Source organism: Sinohyriopsis cumingii, unplaced genomic scaffold, assembly GCF_028554795.1.
Source record: "Sinohyriopsis cumingii isolate HCF-2022 unplaced genomic scaffold, ASM2855479v2 utg000229l, whole genome shotgun sequence".
Classification (NCBI taxonomy): Eukaryota; Metazoa; Mollusca; class Bivalvia; order Unionida; family Unionidae; genus Sinohyriopsis; species Sinohyriopsis cumingii.
The window spans coordinates 7262772-7285626 of NW_028315879.1; the positions used below are offsets into that span (position 1 = coordinate 7262772).

Here is a 22855-nt window from a genome sequence, read left to right on the forward strand (position 1 = left end):
GCCTCACTACCGTCCCCAACCTGCCATTTAGAAATACTTGCAGTATAGCGATTTAACAAGTACCTGTCTCCATAAATCTAATCAATTGTTCTCTGGTCACAAACTAATGTGTTCTTCATAGATCGACAAAACTTTTCCCCCTCACTCACAATTTGATATATATACATATATATATAATGATGTTTGTCTTAGAAAAACCAATTCACCTTTATGGGCCTACTAGATAAAGGACACTAATTCTTGAAGTGTGATTATTGCCTGCATGTCACTGGAAATTGCACCGACAGATGTTACATAAAAGAAACTAGCTAAAATGTCAGGCAGGTTTTGGGGAAAGGCATACATAGAGAAGGGATGCAGCGATAACATGAGGGACAACTTGCAGTGTGAGGAAGGACAGGCTAAAGCGCAGTAAGTTGGCGTTTGCCGAGTTCCTGTGGGAAGTACATGCACGCTAGTGTGCAAATAAAATGTTTAAGTGAAAGATGTTGTAAAGTATACATTGGTCCTATTGTGCAGCACACTCTACATGAAACATATATTGAGTCATCATCACGATTTATGCCATCCAGAGCATGATCATGAAGAGTACAACCTTGACATGGATAAGGAGCCTTGCCCAAAAGCAGGCATTATAAAAACCCTTTGGAGTGATTGATCATCTGAGAGCAGCCCATGCAGGGCTTGCGAGGGTCAAGAAGGCAGCGTGCACAAAGAATGCAAGATAGGAAGCCTTCTGCCTTAGCGTCAATTTGAGATCCATTTGATCCTGACAAGCCAGCACCTTTCTTTTGCCATGTTTCCAGAACTATTTGGATCTGGGCTGGTAAAACATACAAGGAAGAGCTTGAGGTCAACAGGAATGTGTGCATTCTAAGCAGGGGTGGCTTTGAGGATGCGATCCACTCTGCGACGTGATCACAGCAAGATAAGTTAAATGCGCGAAATCGTATCTTCGCACCCACCTGGCTGGCAGATAATATTACATCCGCGTTAGGTTTATCATCCAAGTTCTGTACGTGGACAAGTGGACAGTAATGGACATGTTCGACCCAGTGAATGCATAAACGCCCAGAAGGTATGTGTTCTCACTTCTCATCGGTATTGACAAGCATATTAAGATACCTTCTCCTGTGGCTTCAGTGGTATACAACCTCTACGGAATGTATGAGCCCAACTGCAGCAACCTGTTCCATGGGAAGATAAACTGAGTCATGCGGCGGGTGTTGGAATTCTTCAAAACAGAGGCAGAGGGCAGAGCCTGACAGAGGTCCGTCGCAGAAAGCTGAAGCAGTGCGAAATGCAAATTTATGAAAGAGGCGTAACCATATCAATCATTTAACAAAGTCCTAAGCTTGTGATTATCCTGAGTGACATTCCTGCAAGAGACGTCTTCAAATGCAGAACTATCATGCATGATGCTAGCGTGAGGTGGAACTCACTGTTCATAACAAGAACGCAGTCAGTGACCCTCACCTTGTGGTGGTGCACAGAGTTGAATTCTATGAAGGTGATGTCCCGAGAACAAAGATGAATCACTGGCTACGGAGAAGGTAAAATATCAGACCTATGATGGTGGAGCAGTTTATTAAGACAGACGGCTTATTATTTGAAACCCAAAAGAAGCACCAGATGATCTTTGGGATCTACAGAGCTTACACATGCATCGCCAAAGTCTTCAGTAAATGTTTCTTACCAGATAATAAACAGAAATGCACTAGAAACTTTGTACCAACGCTCTTAGCCCTGATGCTCAAATTGAAAATGACTGGCAACATGCACTCACTGACCGCTGATAGTGCACCATGCGGCAAAGCTTATCTGATTTTGCCAGAACATCATTTCACATTCTGCATTCCTGAGCCTCAGAGGTTATAAACCTCTTTGGCCTCGAATGAGGGCCACATATACAAATGGAACAAGTCTGGCAAGTTGCTGTTTCTAGATGAAACGCTATTGTTAAAGATGCCGCATATGCAATACTTTGCTTCGGTATTAAATCGAAGTATTTGTGCAATATTATATCATAGTGTTTGAACGATTCTGGCCTGCTACAACTTTTTATGTGGAAGTGAATATTATATAAGCTTATTGTCTCATCATGATAGAAGCACCTATAAGCTCTTGATACGAATTTTAGTTGAAATCACTAGTTAATATACTGCGTACCCTTAGTCCCATCAAATTAAAAATAAGCACCATGTATTATTGTCGTTCTGGCTTCTTTAGCATTGGTGCTGCATGCATTTCTGTGAACATTATGTTAAAAACTTCATTCGTGAGGTTGTGATTCCTAGTACGGTCAGCGCAGTCACGAATGCCTACTTTAAAGATGGGACATATATCAAAACATTTTTTATAAATCTCTGTGTTTTTGCACCCAGCAATCAATGTAAACCAAGACTTAATCGTACATAATGGCAGTACTGCCTATCTAATGCCTCACACGAAAGCCTTTTAACTAACTATGCGCCGTGTTTTGCAGCATAAACTTTATTAATTTTGCAAAGCTTACAACATTCTATCAAAGTTTGGCATTTAAAATTAGAATTGACATATCTTAAAACAAGTCTAGGTGAGTGCAGTTAGGCATGGAATACAAATCATTGATGCCACCTGACAATCCTGACAACGGAGTATTGACACAACTTGCAAAACAATTTGACATCGACAAGGAATACAAGTGATTAGGTGGAAGAAAAATCTGTGCCAGCTGGGGTTGAAATTTGGAAAGCCATCACTTCAGAATGGGATGGAACGTAAATGTAAATCATAAAGACTATGAGCATTGGGTAATATCCAAGTGCCCTGAGCCATCCAGCTGTTATATAAGGGTAATATCACTTGGCATACCATCTAAAAGCACTGCCCTGATGGGGTTTGTGGGCCCGATTGCTACTACAATGACGTTCTGATATTTGGTGAAACTCACTTTGCAATAACATATCCTTAAGGGTATGTAGCGCCATCTATCACTTCTCTCACCGGCTGGATAAAAAGAGTTCTTTTCAAAAAAGATATGTTCTTTCATCTTACATTTATCAGCCAGAAAGAAAGGAGCAATCACTAAACCTGTGAATGGCAAGCACTTTTATTCCTGGCAGATTTAAAATCAGAATCCGAAATCTTCCCATGGATACTAACATTTAATATGATGCAAAGTATCAACTGACAATGACTGATTTATTCCACACAGGGCAGTTTGGGTTTCTATAAAAGTTTTGATCGGTCCTATTTAAAGAAGTGTGACAAGAACAATCTTACATATTAATTTGTAGTAGCTAAAATGTCAAAATAATTTTCACCATCTACCCATTGTGTGGCTTTTTTTCGTTCAACGTGTACAACTTAAAGCTATTTGGCTACTATCTGTATTCATTCTAACCAGTACTAGAAGAAATCTAAAGATCTCTGTCATCTAACTGCTCTACTTCTTATTTCTTCCATTTCATGCTTGGTACTATTGCCTTTGAAATAATAATAATAATAATAATAATAATAATAATAATAATAAACAACTGATAAATCAATGCAACACATTCTTGTTGCATTAATAATATAACATTAGGAAATAATCAAAAGGATCCAGGATTGTGCAATACCCCTCCTATAACCCTAAATATTGTGTAACATCTGCTATGTTCATTTATTTTTAGATCAAGTTTTGGGGAGATTCAATGACATATTATCAAATACAAGATGTAAATAACTAAAACTTATGGAGTAGAATTGCTTCATGTGGATGTTTGTGCGAAACATAAAAATATGTAAGATTATGATATGAAGATTAAAGCAAAGAATACAATAAAATAAGCATAGAAAGAATGAGATCAGAAATTTAAAAAAAAAAAACTAACAATGGTAAGATTGTCTGTCACGGCAGATATGTAGAGAAAAAGTCATGGAACTGAGATATGATATATTATTCTGACTGTAAAAGGAATATTATACTTCATGTGTATTGACGATTATTTGAATGATTTAAGTGTCTGATAAAAACTGATCTCTTCATATCTCTTCAAAGTACTTCCCTATAACCCTAAATATCATACAACATCTGTTAGTGTTAAAATATTTTCAGAACAAATGAAACAATTGGAAAAAGTGAAACTCAGACGCAAGGCATCATTATAAGCAAAATTACACCTAAAACACAATTAATTCCCAAGTGTTACACAATTCATAAAAAGCCTGATTAATTCTTCCTTCAATACCATGAATATTGAAATACTATGGATGACCCATGGAAGAAGATATCTATCACTTTTTGTTTGTGTGTGTATATATATATATATATAGAGAGAGAGAGAGAGAGAGAGAGAGTTGACATAAACGAAAATGACACGTATGTGCTGTGATGATGCTTAAGTATAGCTAAGGAAATAAAATTAGAAAAAAGTTTTTGGAGGAAAATAAATTTGAGGCAGAAAAGTTAGGGCTTTGCTAGATAATGAAAACTTTGAACATTATTCTACATAATTCAAACAATTTGGGCTCTACAGTAAGCAGCCTGCCCTTACTTCACCTATCGAAAGATTCTGAGCTCCGTTTGATCATTTTTTCTTCTTGGACCTAAAGATACATTTTAGAAAAACAAACAAACATACACACCTTTTCTTTTTAATTAATGATTGCCCAAAACCCAGAAGACTCAGGAAGAAACAACTAATCTAAAGTATTTTATTGAACGGAAGACATTACCAGAGAGCAGCGCGGATAATTGTTAAGATATATAATTGAGTTGTTAAATACATGTACTTTATTTTAATACAGAATGCAAGAAAGTATATAAAACAATGAATATGATGTGTCGAGAATTTGCTTCATGTCACAAGCTGGTAATAATTTATGTTATACTGTAAGCTAGATAAGGACTGCGTTGTTCATCATAATATTGTAAATTCAATAATTATATGAAACGATTGCTATCATTGTAAGTGTTCTTCAGTTTGTTAAATAAATATTTGCTTTACATTTCAAATTGTTTGTCTTTTACTATCCTATTCGTCATCCCTTATACACTTTTGTGTCTTCTTCGTCAATAAAAAAAACGAACACAGCTTATGTTTTAAAGTGCTTACTTATCTAACAGACATTCAACATGACCAATTTTTAATTAAATCTGTAATTGTCTTATCTACTGAGGGATGCTAAATATTTCATCTTCCCAGTAATCGTCTCCGGAATGGTGCTGTAAATGCTATATCTACGTCATTACTCTCATGCAATTTTGTTATTATCGGCAAGCATGCTTTTCTCGCAAAGCAAAATTTATTGTTTCATTTCTAATGTACAATAGTAGAATGTATACATTAACCATGTCCTCGACTCATGCATCTTAAATCCACCAAAAACAGGTTTATTCTGTTTTCCACATTTGTTCTTCAGTCTAATTTATTCCTTTTGCAAATGGGTTTTTCATCCTGGAATATACTGGAAGCATACAAATAGTATATTTAATTTGAATATTTGTGCGGTTAATTGAGTTTCCATCCTACCTGTGAACAAACGTCTTAATTGAAAGCTCTTTTTCTGATTGCTGCAAAATATTTCGGGATTTTGGCATGCATATGCTTGTTTTTTTCCTCTTGGAAACGGTTTAGTATCCCAGAATCTGGTAGCCACATACACCTAGCTAATTTCAACTGAAATATAAGAGCGCATGTCCACCTTTACAATCATTCTACCAAACGACCTCATGTTTTAAATAAAACCTTGACTTGTGGTAGGAAGCATAGAGCATGCCAAACTTTGATATGCAAATGCTTCGTCCTCTTTCAACAATGTATTATCCATCCAGGAATGTGAGGGGCTCACACTGCTAGTTATGTTCAATTTAAATATAATGGCAGGTAACTGGTGTTTCATCCTGTCAGTGATCAAATGTTTTCATTAAAAACTCGTGATTTGTGGTAGGAAGTGAGAAACTTCCCGAAATTGTAATTTTTGTGGTATTCATCTTCCTTTTGGCAATCAGCTTCCCGTTCGGGATTCTGGTGGACTCATGCAAACAGTTTACTTCAATTCGAATTTAACAGCAAATAACTACGTTTTCATCCTATTTAAAGTAACTTTTTTCAACAAAAAAAATGATTTGAGGAAGGAAATATGTAGCTTTCCTAATGTTAGCATGCATATGCTTGGATTGTTCCATATAGCAACCATATCTTCTTATCAATCACCTGTAATAAATGTGACAGGTGTTACGAGTATATCCACTTAAAATAAGTAACAGAAAAGACTGAAGGACAAAAAGCTTTACAATAATTTACTTAACTAGAACACCAAGTGAAAAGGAGAAAAAAGAACTTATAGTTTTGCAAATTAGATCCCAAATAATCCAAGAAGTACAAGCACAAGTCCTGAAAATTGAAGGTCCTGAATAAAACTCAGTACCAATCCCAATGAAATCCAAAACTGAAAGCAATCATGTGTCTGCTATAGCTTATAGTGTTGTGTCAACGTTCTTTCGTTGAATCAGATTAATATAATTCAATGTTTGAATTCAGTATAAATTCCAGTGAATGTCTTTATCCAAGTATTTTATCAGAGCACTTTTGTATTTCTAGAGAAAATCAATTAATTCAAAACTGTGAAGAAAAAGATTCATCCCAACTGGACACAACATAATACAACTTGAAAGTGCTAGATGTTAAAGCACAAATCACCACGTTCTCACAATTACATGATTATATAGTTCTCTACTTGACCTTAGGTCACAATTAGCATTTTCTATATATAAAAAATAACCTATTGGAAAATAACCTTCTAGAATTAGAATAATCCTGATGTTTACAAAATCAAAACCACAACCTGGGTTACACTGAGAAAATTTCAATACTCTGACCCGAATAAACATATTTACTTCTTCTATAATAATAATCATGATATTAAGCCCATATACAGAGAATAATTTACCTATGTATTACTTGTTACAATACAACAAAAAAAGTCAATCAGGTCAAGCAGAAATGAACTCAGTTTTGGACATGGTCAAGTCATGTATACAATGTTACATTACAATAGCATGTAATGAAATAAACCAAATATTTAAAATTAACAAACAATTAAATTAAATATACATAACACAGGAATGTCCCCAGGTGGTTGACATAAACACAACTCACACAGCTTAATTTGGCCAAACAAAATAATTCTTCAGTGACTTTGAAACTATCCAAATCAAAGGTGACACAGCAATTTCAGCATTGTTAGAAGCTGCTGATCCAGCGGTTGCGAAAGCTGTGATGTTAGGGGCTATCATAACTGCATCTGTTATAGCCCTGAAAAAGGCAGTGGTTCGTCGCATACAGCGCATCCTGGACCTGGTAGGTCTATAAAAAGAAAAAGGCTCTCCATTACCAGGACAAGTCGCCGAATGCCAGGTTAGATAATGCATTCTTATTAAATCTCTAAAAATCCGATGAGAGTAGACAGAATGTGTGGAGGGCTTGTGCTGACATTTTTTAAAATGGTTTTTAATGTAATTTAAATTCCACGTGTCTGTCCTTTGCTTTAAAGTTTAAAAGGGGTCATCCCGATAGCTTAGTTTGTAATGGAGACTTAAGTTTTAGGTTAAATAGGCTCATTCATTTTGTGTTGGTCCTACTAGCACTTGTAATACATTATTGACTGTAACATGCCAAAATAATGGCAATTAGGTACCATTCCTATGAACACATTGAGGCAGCAGAATCGATCTAGCGAGAGCAAGTAACAAACTTGTGACCAATGAATTATGAGCCCTGCATTCTTGCAAATTAGCTGCGGGTCCTGGCTGGTCAAAAGTAATTGTGTATCAGATCTTTATGTCTAGTCTTTAGTTGAATTATACCACTCTCCATATCAGGCTGTGTTTACTGCGTACAAGATATAATTGATGTGACTAAGTTTTAAGGCATGGTTGATATATTGTAATTATTTGTATAGGGCATAACCGATTTGGGTGTGTGTGTGACACTCTAACCAATACGCCACCAGAGCAGATGGGCATAATTGATATCATGTAACTACGTTATAGGGCATACTTGATATCATGTGTATTTGTGTAACTGTCTTGTAGGGATAATTGATATCATGTATTTGCATAAATATGTGCTATAGGGCATAAATGATATCATGTGCATTTGTGTAACTACTTTATTGGCATAACTGATATGCCCATTTGTGTAACTAGATGATAAGGTGCAGTTGATATCATGTAATTATTGATATAGGGCATAATTGATATCGTGTAAGTACATTGAAGGGTATAACTGATATCATGTTATAGGGCATAACTGATATTACATGCATCTATACAAGATGTTGTTCATTAGTTGAAAGTTCAAAAGGAATATCTAAATTGTAAATTGTGTGACAATGAATCTTAATTGTCGGTGTGGTTGACAGTGTTAAAACTTGCACCTCATGTAAGAAGCAGCATAGTGCACTTTCCAAGGTGATTCATGTATAAGCTGTAGGGAAAGTAATATACTATGACATGTGGCATATGAACAAATCTTTCTTTCTTGCCTTCAGCAGTCACACAATATTTCAGTATTGTTGGCCATAATTTTTATTGGACCAGTATCAACTAATTACATGTTAGAGAGATCCATACCAGGATGCAGCAAGTAAATTTTGATTTAATTATGTATAGCAGTGTTGAATATGAAAATCAAAGAGTTGTTAAATGACATGCATTAAAACAAGCGCTATACTATGATCTTATTGCCAGTTTAACTAAAACTTACAGCTTATATTGTTATGTACAACTATCACAGAATAATCAACATTAACACGCACTTACATGTCATGTAATCAAAATCGAGTATATTTAAAAAAGAATAATTTCAGTTTAAATAATTTCCTAAACAACCAACATTAACATTTACCTATCTGTCAGGCAATCAAACTGTATAAAAATAATTTCTTCTTATATAATTATGTACAATATCACAGAATACCAACCTATCATCCAATGGAAATTAAATATATTCTATAAAACAATACAATTTTCATGCAATGAAAATCAAATATATTTCTGAAAAATAATTTCAACTTAATTATGTACAGTATCGATGAAAAACCAAATTTCACATATGCCTGTCGGTCAATATAAATAAATAAATATGTGTAATGTTAATCTCAGACTATTATACACATTTAAAACATCAGAGAATAATCATCAGTAAGATAAATTATCTTCAGCAAGAGTTTCCAGTGCACTATATTCATGCACACTGATATTTCATTAGGTAAGCTGTATTTCTCTGATAGTTTATGAATAATTAGCATAAAGATTTAACTGAAACGATTAATCTGCAATTTTAAGAGCTCCTTCTGCAGTCTTAACACTTCTGTCTCTTCGATAATTTTCTTATATTTCATCTTGATAAATTCAATTTCCAGCTTTAATTTTTCTTTCTCCAGTTGCATCATATCCCACTCCAGACTTCTAACTGACGACATTCTGGAACTTGAGGGATCCTGCGACTGGATAACTGTTTGGCCATTGTCGCCTGATAGATGGGATTGCACTGATTGTTCATCTAGTCTCTCAACACTTGTATCTAAGGTGAAATAATTTATAGCTATAAAGATATTACTTGTTAATTCAAGCAAAGTACACAAATATAAACATATAATCCCATAGTTTCTCAGACAGAAGAAATCTAAGCCTTATGGGGCTACATTATTAATTATTTTACTAAATGTAAAATGTAATATTATCAAGACACAGCAAAATATATAGGTATAGGTCATGTTATAAAATAATCAAGTGTTTTACTCACAGTAACTATAATTGAACGTATTAATAACAGCAATTTTAGTATTGCAAATGAAAATATTATGTCACAATGATAGTATTTTAAGTAAATACAATGTTGATTAATAATAACTGGCATAACTGGCATAAAATACATTTAATGTTATTGGATATGTTATACAGCTTCAGTCAGTAGTACTGGCTAAGATTGTGTTGCCTCCGTTCTCCGATTGTGACACAATATTTTCATTGTGTTCTGAACCAACCAACAACCATCAGTGATGAAACCATTTGTCATCTGTCCCAAGTGCCAGTCAATGAATCACTGGAAGACCAATCAGCTAGTTAGAGACCGAGAAAGCAATAGAACTGCTCTCTAGTGGAAAGGCTCCTGATTCATATTCATCCTCAAATCCAACAGAGATATACAAAGAAGGCAGTGCAGCTCTGACTCAAAAGCTTTATCAGTTCAGCTCCTATGGAAAATGAATCGATGCCACAGGAATTCAAGGATGCTACTAATATACAACTGTAAAAGCACAAAGGAAATCATCAGGTCTGTGACAACTACCAAGGTATATCTTTGCTCTCCATAATACTAGCTAGGATTCTCCTCAACCATCTCACACCACACTTTGAAGATGGACTCCTACCAGAAAGCCAGTGTGGCAAGTATTTATGCCCAAGGAAATATATCACCATGGTGCAGCAATTCCATAATGGTATGGAAGCTAGAGTCCAGGACAATGGTGAGACATTAAAACCTATTTCCTGTCACAAATGGAGTGAAGTCAGGCTGTGTACTGGCACCATCAGGTTTCCATCTCATGTTCTCAGCCATGTTCACTGATGCCTTCAGATACGGTGATGTGGGAATTGGCTTCAGATACTAGACTGGTGGCAAAGTGATCAACATCAGGGTCCAGACAAAAACCAAGGTTACATAAGAACAGACATTGTCACAGACATTCTATTTGCTGACGACCATGCCCTTAACACTGGCTATGAAGCTGACACACAATGCAGCATTGACATGTTCTCTCATGTGTACACAAATGTTGGCCTTATGATCAACACAAAGAAGGCTGAAGTAATGTTATCAACAAGATCCAGGAAAACCATATGCTGAACCAAACATCACAGTCAACAGTTACAAACTGACCACAGTAAACAGTTTCATCTCTCTTGGCAGCTCTCTGTCCCAAAATGACTTAATCAATGACAAAGTTAATGCCAGGATTGCAGAGGCCAGTGCAAGGTTCACTAGATTTTAAGTCTGTAGGATTTTCATGCATTTTAACTTTTCTTTCATTCTCTCTCCTTTATTTGATTCAAAAGACATAATTAATGTGATAATATAAAGGAGGCCAACCTTTAATTCAGTTCAACAATACAATAAATACTTACGGAAGACAGTTATCAAAACAGTCAGCACTTAATTAGGTTCTCAGAGAAATGCTTGCGGATATAGCTATTATGGTATATTGACACATTTTATGTTTAATTACAAGAGGAAACATTGCATTTATGATGATTACACTTACAAGGAACATAAAAATAGAACTAGAACACAAATTTCAATTGATAATTTCTTTAATTTAATTTGCATTTATTTGTTAAAGTACTGTCTCCACTTGGCATAAGTGACATTATCATTATGAGATTTCCTAGGTGTACTAGGAATGTCATTTGGAAAGAAAATGTACAAAAATGTATGAAATATTTTTAAAATTTATATTGCAATGTGCTGACTAAAAATTCCAGGTCCTATCTATCCATTTCGACAATAAAATGAGTGATACATCACAGTTTCCATTACTAATTTTGATTGCGATTTTCTTCAAGTTCAACAAATAGGGATTCATTTTTATGGTATTTTCAGTTATCAGGGCATGCATTATAAAGTTAGTGGTATATATTGGATGTGCTGAGAGTGTTTCCTTGGAACAGATCAAAATATGACACTGTTCAGCTTAGTGCTTGTGGAAGAAACATGATGGCATTAGTAAATTAACCCCATTACTACACTGCAATTATGATAGGAGAACGTTTCCCCATACAATGTCTTACACGAGTCAAGATGATGACTTATGACATAAAAATATAAAAACTATAACTGGAAATTCATTTGTTTTGGGGGTCTATTTTCCCTGTTCCTCTTTTTTGCATTCTTTCTAATTCATTCCTCACTTTTTCCTTAATTCACTCATGCATCTTCTAACTGTATCATTCTTCTTGATTTGTTCTTTTATCCATACACAGTCTTTCCTTCCTTTATACATTCTTTCCTCTCATTAGGTTGTATTAACTATTCCTAACAGATGCAATCATATTGTGCACTTTAACAGGCAGATATGATAGTCATTGCTAGACAGGTGTACAAGTTATTTAAGTTTCTGGTTGGGATGGAGAAAAAAAAGCAAGTTTGGTTGGCTACTCTGTGTTCACAGTTTCCAAATTACCATATATACTCACTCGTAAGTCAAATCCAACTGCAAACTACACAGACCCTGACCTGCTGGTGCATAATGCATCAGCAGATCTGGGTCTGTGCAGTTTGTTAGGAATAATCAGTAGAACAAACAGCATAGACCCTGATCTGCAGGCACATGATGCTATTGCAGATAAAGATCTTTGTTGCTTTGCTGTTAAACTAAACTTACAAGCAAGTACATATGGTAAGAAACAATTGGCTACTGTGTGTTCATGGTAACCAAATTAGAAAGTATGATTTGCCACTGTTCTGTGTGTTCATGATGTCCAAATTTATGAGCATTACTGAATATTGTGTTTTCATAGTATCTAAGTTAACACATTAACCCCTAGCGATGACTTTAATGGGCAGGAGGTAGTAGCCCACTGCCAAGCTCTGTAGCGTCATGGTCATGCAAGATAAACTAGTGTGGATGGTATTATAGAAAGCTAGGCAGATGTAGCTCTACAATGATACCAAATAATCTGGAATATCTAGTTACACTACAAAATACAGATAAAAAAAACTCATTTTTTGGACCCAACCTTTTTAATGCAAAATTCGCCTGTGGTCGGAATCCCATTTTGTGTCCAGATTTTAGACTTTTTGGTCTCAGATCTAAGGCAAACCATTATGAACTGCAAACAGACAGATGAGTCTTTGCAAAAAGTAGGATAAGATGGGCATTTGGAATAAAGCGTTGTCTCCATACAAAAATAATGACTCCGTTTAGCAAAACAAAAAAAAACAAAAAAAACAAGTCCAACTTTTACCCTTCTGCTCATGCGCGAGTCAAATAGCCAATGAAAAATGATGTTTCTAACACAACTAGGCAGTATGTTATTGAAAGATGACCAGGAATTTGGTGTTTTCAAGTCTATTCAGAAATAGCTTTCAAAATGTGTTTCCTACTTGATTTTCAGGCAAATATGGCGAAAACCTCCAGGGGTTAATGTGTTAAGAAGCATGATTGGTTAACATCAAATAAGGAAGTGTGATATGAACTTTTCTGGATATTATCTATTGGTGAGGTAAGGTTTAGTCCCTAGAACTGTCTATTTATAGACTCACAGAAGAGTGATTAATGAATTCTACTTGATCATCAAGCTGTTATAAATTAAATGTATCAATCAGTACCATAGATAGGGTGCCAACTTCCTCATGAAATAATGAGACCTGTACTTAAGATACTCTTGATAGCTGTCTTTAGTTCTCACAGAATCACTGTCACAATGTATGCAAAAACAAACACTACTAAAGAAATCTCATTCAATAAAGAGTGTTCTGTGGAAAAAAATTTAGAACATTTTATGAAATGGCACAGAAATAAGACCACATAACTTTAGGATAGCATTCATTATTTAGGCATGATTTGTTTTTCAGTATCAAATTCTAAGACAGTTAAAGTGAACTTTCTTTGCTGCTTAAAGGTTACTATGTGTCTTGAAAATGTTTTGGCGATAACATTTAACTTTAGATGAAATATTAATGGATGATTAAAAAGCTAATGTTTGTTGTACCTATTCAGTGACATTAGCTACAAGACAAAGAAATCCCCAATCTTATGTATCAGTATCTTTCTATTGTTGTATCTATTCATTGACATTAGCTACAAGACAAAGAAATCCCCAATCTTATGTATCAGTATCTTTCTATTGTTGTATCTATTCATTGACATTAGCTACAAGACAAAGAAATCCCCAATCTTATGTATCAGTATCTTTCTATTGTTGTATCTATTCAGTGACATTAGCTACATGATATGTATCAATATCCTTCTATCGCTTACACAATGAAACAACTACCGGTATGATCCAAAAACTTTCTTGTCATACTTTTCACCCTGCAATACTACAGAAACAGATTTATACTTCAGGCAATAAATACTCCCCTTCTGACATAAATTAGTTCCCACTTTCTAACAATAAATGGTATGAACTTTCTGGAAATAAATGGTACTTTTCCTGGAAATAAATGTACTCAATTTCTGGCAATAGTACTCAATTTCTGGCAATATATGTACTCAATTTTTGACAATAAATGTACTCAATTTCTGGCAATAAAGGTACTCAATTTCTGACAATAAATGTACTCAATTTCCGACAATAATGGTACTTACTTTTTGACAATAATAATATTCAATTTCTGACAGAAAAAGATACATTTTGGCAATGAAAATTGTATTCACTTTCTGACAATAAATGATACTCACTTTCTGACAATAAATGGTACTCTTTTTCTGACAAATAAATATTACTCACTTTCTGGCAATAAATGGTACTCTCTTTTCTCATGGGTTCTGACTGGTGGTAAATCTGGCATCACGAGAATGTGGTTTTGTTCTTCTTGTACCTCTTTTCTATAAATCTGATCAGGGTTGTTATCATCCTTTCTTGGCAGACACTTTTTCTGTAACTATTTATCATTTCAAAATTAATGAGACTGCATCTCCTGATATGGTCTGTGTGGTCTTGATTATCACCAAAATTTTCCAGTTTTGTTGGAAAATGCACAAATTAAAGCAAAGTTTAAATACCTCAACTAATCATTATTCATACTTACAAAGAAATTAAAATCTTTTCAATACAATAAATATAAATTAAAATTCATTGCCATCTATATCTAAATCACTAAAAGGTATTATGTGAAAATCTGAGATAGACCCACTTAATAGCACAGCCAAGGTTAACCCCATTTTCTATGATGACACTTTACACCCTAGTTCATATGCTCATAGTGAGCTTTCCCATCTACATATAACTAAGAACAAAGTATATGTATGAAACTCACATGATGAAATCCATTTCACTACATCCTATGAGCACACCAACTCCAATACTCATGGATGAATAAGCACACAAATAAACTATCTGTTCTTCATGGAAAATGGAGACAATATTTGAAGAAAAGAGATAAGCACCATAATAATTTTTGACGGAAAAAACAAGCAATTCCAGTAACTGTGTTCTCTGCTTTTCATTGGAAGTAGGGGAGTAAATATTGGTTCAAGAATGGGAAAGGTGACGATGGTAATATAGTATAGAAGTTAAATTATATGTGCCAATGGAAGACACAGTTGGTGAAATAGAACAGTGACAATGGAACACTGACTATACAACAATGACAATAGAGGCAGGGTATACAACTGTAGAGAAACTGTGGCTCAATTATTAACTCAAAGCTGTCCAGCCAGTAAATCTACATATAGGAATATACAAAGCAAGTTCTGTAAAAAGAATGTTGTCTTCTTAATCTTCCTGTTATGAAGGTGAAAGTCATTGTCAAATATATTCATAATCCCATTCTATTCTGGAAAGCCTGACAGAAGTATTCTTCTAATAGAAAGTAATGCTCATTTATATTTTTATGACACAGACTTGGTAACACATGCCAGAAGAAATAAACAATACTATTTCAAACTGCATTTGACCCATATATTGTATACTAAATATTTTCTAAAAGACAACATCATTTTTATTGAATATATTTCAAGCAGCAAACAATGAAGTTTACTGAGATAAGAAAATCAAGGCACACAAATGGATGTTTATTTCTGAAAGAACAAGTTGTTTTTTGTTTGCAAAGAATGACTAAAAAACTTCTCTCTGATCATAAAATATACAGATGACATCAAAGTCTATAAAAATGCGTGTGGTAACAGCAACATCAATGCCATTGGAAAAGAGATTTGTATCTTTTGCCCCTGCCATGCTGGTGAAACATAAAGAAGTTGAAAGACAAAATTAAATTTTACAATCCTGACAATGTTCCAAGTCATGTGTACTCTGATGGCATCGAATTCTTTCAGTATCCAAGAAAGGAAAAACAAACTGCACAACAACATTTTTCTTCGCAATGAAGGAACAAAAGGTTGATGGATATTTTAAAGTATTTCATAACCGATCAAACATTTGCTGTAGCTTTTCGATCTAGGTTCCATCAACGTTTGCTGAAAACAACATCCATTATGCCAGAAGATTTACAATAATATACTACAAAAATAAAACATCAGAACACTATACAAATTTGATTAATTAGTACAATACAAACTGTAAAGAGCCATCATATCAAGAATGGTGCACAGTATTGGAGGTAGGCAATCAATATTAATAAAGAATTCATAACATTTTTTTTGTGGAAAAGAAATGTAACACATTAGAGAGAACAGTATTATACTGGAATGAAAGACAAATAAAATGATCTAGTTGGCAAGGATGCAAACTATTTTGGCAGCAGTTTCAAAATTTATCACCAAATTTACCAACACTAATGACTGCTCTGGTGTGCTAGTGGTTAGACCGCCCTCCTTGGATGCAGGATATCATGGGTTCAATCCCTAGCCATGTCATACCAAAGACTTTTAAAAAAATGGTACTAACAGCTGCCTTGCTAGATACTCAGCATTAAGAGGTTAGTGTTAGGACTGGTCAACCTGGTGTCACGATAATGTGACTGGGTGGGACATTATGTTACATATCTGCGGCATGATGCCCCAGTGCTAGACACATTGCCACAATGCAGACATTGTAGCGATATGACTGAAAAATTGTTAAAGCCTCATTAAAAATCCAAATGACACACACACACACACACATACAGTAACACTAATAAGCACTAAATACCATCCTGAAATCTGAGTTTCATTGTTAAATAAGTTTGAAGTAGGTCTGAAAGCTAAATCTTACCACTGGCATGCTGACATGTGTGCCATGTGAGTCATTCTGTGCCAGCGGCATGGACATGACCTCTTGTGGTGCCGTGTAAAACATCTGGCTTGGCTGATGTTGCAACACTGGATAGCTTGGAGGGTGCATGCTGGACTGGTTAGAGTAGTACAGCTTAAACAAAAAATATCATTTAGAAATTAAAACTTGAGATCACTTAGAACTTACTGTTGTGTTTTGTTAACTTTTCCCAATTGACCTTGAATAAATTCCAAAGTCAGCGATATCAGTTAATAAGACACATGTTGAAATCCATGTCCTTCTCATGCATGCATGCTAACAGCAAACCCAATGGAAATTTAAATCAACTTTGGTGCTCCTCTGTGAAAAGAGGATGGCAAATATTTGTTATTAAAAAAGAAAAGATAAGAAAAAGTACTCATTTTTTATGTTGAAAAAGCACTGATATACAGAAAAAGTTAAATTGCAAAAAAGCAGGAAGGTTAAATGGCTGCTTACATTTGTACATGCAAAACAAGACACGAATGTTAATTTGAGCATATAATTAATCAGTGTTCATAGGAAATTTTGTACATAACATCATTCATATATATATATATATATATATATATATATATATATATATATATATATATATATATATGCTAATATTGTGATACCCAAACTTATTAGCAGTGATGTACATGTTCATGTATCATTATGATCAGTACATGTCTCTTTTCCTGACATGTACAAATTTAAGAATAATGGAATAACACTTTTTGTTCTCTATTAATATTGTTATGAAAGCAATGTGGCCCAATATATAAATTAATACAATGTTGCAGGTAGTGTGTTTCAATATATGTACTTTAACCACTCAAACCCTTGGAACAAAGCTCCTCAAGATGAATTGATCTTCTTCTCTGTCACAATTATGCTGATATTTATATTTGCTTGTCTTGACACACAACCATTTGTATGAAAGATGTAATTGTACCATTGATACACAACCATCTGCATGAAAGATGTAATTGTACCATTGATACACAACCATCTGCATGAAAGATGTGATTGTACCATTGATACACAACCATTTCCATGAAAGATGTGATTGTACTATTGATACACAACCATGTGCATGAAAGATGTGATTGTACCATTGATACACAACCATCTGCATGAAAGATGTAATTGTACCATTGATACACAACCATCTGCATGAAAAATGTAATTGTACCATTGATACACAACCATCTGCATGAAAGATGTGACTGTATCATTGATACACAACCATTTCCATGAAAGATGTGATTGTACCATTGATACACAACCATGTGCATGAAATCTGTGATTTGTATAATAATGATACACAACCATTTCCATGAAAGTTATGACTGTACCATTGATACACAACCATTTGCATGAAAGATTACAATACAGGGGCTAAAATCTTCATTGATCATTATTCTACAAATACTCAGTGATTACCATTATAAAATTAACAAATGCTGTAGTCGTGGTGAAAGTCTGTACATGGTGTATGATGTCATAATTATTTCCTGAAAAGGGACAGTGTCCTAAGGCTGGTCATTTTAACCTCATATAATGCAAATACACCTGAGAAACGGCATATATCAGAATCTGCATTAGGCCATGAGACAATATTCTTTATTAATATTGACACAATAGTTCCTCTTACACATCACACAATAGTCCTTGTTAATCATGACACAATAGTCCTACTTAATTAAGACACAGTAGTCCTTCTTAACTATGACACAATAGATTATTTTTGTTAAAGCTGGAATAACATTATACACTGTATCCAAATCAATGTCAATTTGTTTATAAATATTTTACTGCAAACTGTTTCCGAATTCACACCAGTGTTAGGGACATTCTTTAACCCACATCATCTAATTGTATCGCTTTTTATTTAACATGTATAATTATTGCACTTGGTAAGAATATAAGTAAAGGAAGAAAGTTTTCATACATTCTTTCTATATATAAACCTAAATAGAAAACACATTTTCACACCAGACACAAACTCTGTGCTCAATTTATTCTTAATCCAGTATAAGAAACATCATTTTCTCACATCTTCCTTGCAATGCTTAACCAAACTAATCCAGTATCATTTCAGAAAACTCACTGAATAATGAAACATAAATTATTGTATCAAACTGTATGTAAAACATGAAGCTGACACTATAAAAGGTTTGTTTCTGTTGTTGTAGAGGCTAGAGAATATTTTTTTCAAATAATCTATCCTAAAATATACCACTTCTCTTCACATCCATGTTCAAGAGTTTGTGTTATAAATTCCATATCATCTTTATTGCTACAAAAATAAATTTCTTGTTGACAAGGGAGGGATAAATGGTCTTCCATTTTGTATATACATCATACTTTATTTCTTACATCAAAATGTTACTAATTTAATTTGAATTTAAGATACTGAGAAAACTTGTATCATGCCCATATTTTGCATTAAACAATCTAGCTCAATAACAATTCCCAGATATGAAAGCATATAACCATACCAGTATAAGTAACAATGTGTTGTTGTAGAGGCTGTATAATATTTTTTCTTTCAAATAATCTATCTTAAAATTTTATACCACGTCTCTACACATCCATATTCAAGAGTCTGTGTTATAAATTCCATATCGTCTCTATTGCTATAAAAATATATTTCTTGTTGGAAAGGAACATCTTACTTTATTTCTTACATCAAAATGTTACTAATTTAATTTGAATAGAGGATACTGTGGAAACTTGTATCATGACTATATTTTGCTTTAAACATTATCTAGCTCAACAACAATTTCTGGATATGAAAGCATATAACCATACCAATATAAGTAACTATATGTTCAAAGCATTTCATATTGAAAACTGGTACCTTTTAAATACTTACTAATGCATTCGCCCATAGATTTGCTTTCATTAGATCTTCTATTTTAGTGTATATTTACTGCATATCAAAATATTGACAATCAATAAAACTTCAGTTTTTTTTCACATTTGCTTTAAGCTGTTATTTCCTGACTGACTTGAAGTGACTCCAAAATACATTGATAACCTCTCTGTGCATTTTAGCTTATATAAACTGTGTATCTTTCAAGCAGTGTGTGTGTGTGTTCCATAGAATATTCACAGTTATCTCACCAGTTCACAGTAACTATTTAAACACCAAAGCTATACATCTTGTAAAGGTATACATTTCTCATGCATATTTTCCTTTTAATGTATCTTAAATACAAATAATTTGCTGTTAACAGAAGGTGTGGTCACAAATACCACAGGAAACCTGGAATGGTCATCAGATAGATACAGCATTTCTACAGTGTTAACATTTTTTTCAACATGGTAAATACAGCATAAATGCAAAGACAAGGCAACTAGCACAGTTCTCACTGATGGCAACAAAGGAGACTGGTTCAGAAGCACAGTCAGACTCTGTCAGGGGTACCTCCTCTCACCCAATCTCTTCAACATCTACCTGGAATGGATCATGTCCGATGCCTTGAAAGACCATGAAGGCAGTGTTAGTGTTGGAGGCAGAGCAATCATCAACCTGTGCTCTGATAATAATGATGGCATAGCAGGAGATAAACAAGAACTGGAAATCCTAGTGAACCATCTCAGCCAAGCATCACTAAGGTATGGGATCGAGATCAGAGATGAAAGACCAAGCTAATGACAAACAGCACGAATGGCATCCAAAAGTAAATAAGAGTGAATGGACAAATGCAAGGCACAGTGACAAGATTCAAGTATCTAAATACTATAAACTCTGAAGAAGGTTCAAAACGTGAAGTTCTTTCCAGGACTATACAGACAAGAACTGTACTGGCTATGCTAAGGCCTATTTGGAAGGACAGCAATATTACACCTTGGTCCAAGATCAAGCTTATGAGCTCCTCATCATGTCCATATTCCTATATGCAAGTCTGAAAGTGGAACTTAGAAGAATCCAGGCATTAGAGATGAGATGTTATCGAAGGATCTTCAAAATATAATACTATGGCAATGTCTCTAATGAGGAGGTGGACATTAGAATTCATGGTGCAATTGAAAATCTGCTCACCACCATAAAGAAACACAAACAAACATGGACTGGTCACATCTCACACCCATCTGGCCTTTTAAACACAATCTTACAGGGCACAGTGAGAGGAAAGAAACAATAAGGCAGGCAGAAAAAGATAACATCAAAGAGTGGACAGGCACGGATTTTGTAAAGTCCCAAGCAGCAGTGGAGAATAGTGCCAAACGGAGAGAGATTGTGGCAGATCATCAGTTGTATCCCTACGACTTGCTTGGTTACAGGGAAAAAAATGAAAGTGGACTGTTGTATAATCATTAAGTAGATATGGTATCATCATGACCAAACAACTTTAGAATCAATACATGGTACACTTAAAATAAGTTAAAGGCTGCCAATTGTTGATACATATATATATCAATTACAAAGCTTATTGTTATCATTGGAATTTTGACCTGTGTTCCCACTGAGTTGTACTGGGCATGTGGCATGAACATCATCTGTTGCAGTGTGGTCGTCTGTTGTTGTTGTGGTGTGGTCATACTTTGGTACTGTTGTGCAGTCAACTGTTGGTGTTGTGGTGTGGTCATCTGTTGGCATTGTGGTGTGATCATTTGTTGTTGTGGTGATGTGTACAGCGTCTGTTGTGCTGCAGCATACACTTGATGAGGTTGTCCCATCAAGTAGCTTGTTGGTTGCATGTTCAGGTGATTGGGGTAACCTGACTATAAAGTATACAAGATGTTATGTAGAGAAAAAAAGAATTCCTAAACTTTGTTAACAAGGAACATTGATTTTCCTGATGGGAGGTTGGTGATTGGGGTAAACTGACTTTAAAGTGTAAAAGATGTAGAGAAAAAAGAATTCCTAAATTTTGCAAACAAAGAACATTCATTTCCTGATGGGAGCTTGGTGAATCAGAGGTGGTCAAACATTTTCAATACACTGGGCCACATTACCAAAACTAATATTCGTGGGCCATATATGACATATATTATAGCAATTATAGCTATAATTATCGAACTGACTTTTGTATGAATATGGTTCACAAAGAAATGAAATTTGTCTATCACTCAGATCCCTTGTTAATAAACAATTTGTAATATACATGATGCAGTTATCAATTTTCAACATCGAATTCACGGACATGTTTAGAATAAGAATAGAAAGTTCCATGAAATGTAGGCATTAAATATAGTTTCTCATAACATAATGGAAATTTAAGATTTAAATGATACAATTATTTGCACACTAGTGTGATATTTCATTAACTTGTAATTATGGGGGTGGACTGAAGGATAAAATGTGGGATACAAAACAAAACAGCCTAAATGTTCTAACTAGTTTTTAAAATAGAACAACCAAAATTTATATACTTTTCTTTGCTGAGAAAATAGGATGATCAAGATATAAGGAATTTTTGCAGACAAACTAAACTGTACATTAAAAGATACAATTTGCTGAAAGTTTTTAAAACAAAGTGCATTTCAACCTATTTCAAGGATGTAAACCCATTTCAATCTTATTATAAGGCAGAATATCGAATAAACTGTTACATATTGCTAAGTTTGCTTTCTGCATCTATAACTGGGTGATTTCACATACCAGTATTTTAACATAAAACATCCTAACACATAAAAAATATGACTTTGACCAATTCTTTCTTTTTTATAGAGACCCTTGCATTTCTTTTCTTCAGTTCATTTTGTAGTTCAAAGATCATCAAACTTCACTATTTAGATGTCCTGTTTACATTAACTAAATTTCCAAATGATGTCTTTCAATGAAATATAGCTCTGGGATTCAGGCAATGGACCTGGAACTGTGCTGCCTCCATGCCCACCACCAAGGTCAATAAAGGCACTTAACTTTAATTTCATCATATCACTGACACAAGTTTAGCAAATTTC

General features: G+C 34.4%; 1 protein-coding gene across 12 annotated transcripts in view; it reads right to left on the reverse strand.

Annotated features, from left to right (window-relative positions):
• Nucleotides 1-6253: 6253 nt before the first annotated feature.
• LOC149774502 (uncharacterized) overlaps nt 6254-22855 on the reverse strand; it is a 127584-nt gene continuing 110982 nt past the window's right edge. For 11 of the 12 annotated variants that reach the window (XM_089945241.1, XM_089945240.1, XM_089945243.1 and 8 more), the window contains 4 exons: nt 21401-21670; nt 16910-17062; nt 14486-14639; nt 6254-9554 (listed from right to left, as the gene is read on the reverse strand). In XM_089945241.1, coding sequence (XP_089801367.1) covers nt 9286-9554; nt 14486-14639; nt 16910-17062; nt 21401-21670 — 846 coding nt within the window. In that variant the 3' untranslated portion in view covers nt 6254-9285. The remainder of the gene's footprint in view (nt 9555-14485; nt 14640-16909; nt 17063-21400; nt 21671-22855) is intronic. The other variant, XM_089945251.1, reaches the window with a different exon arrangement.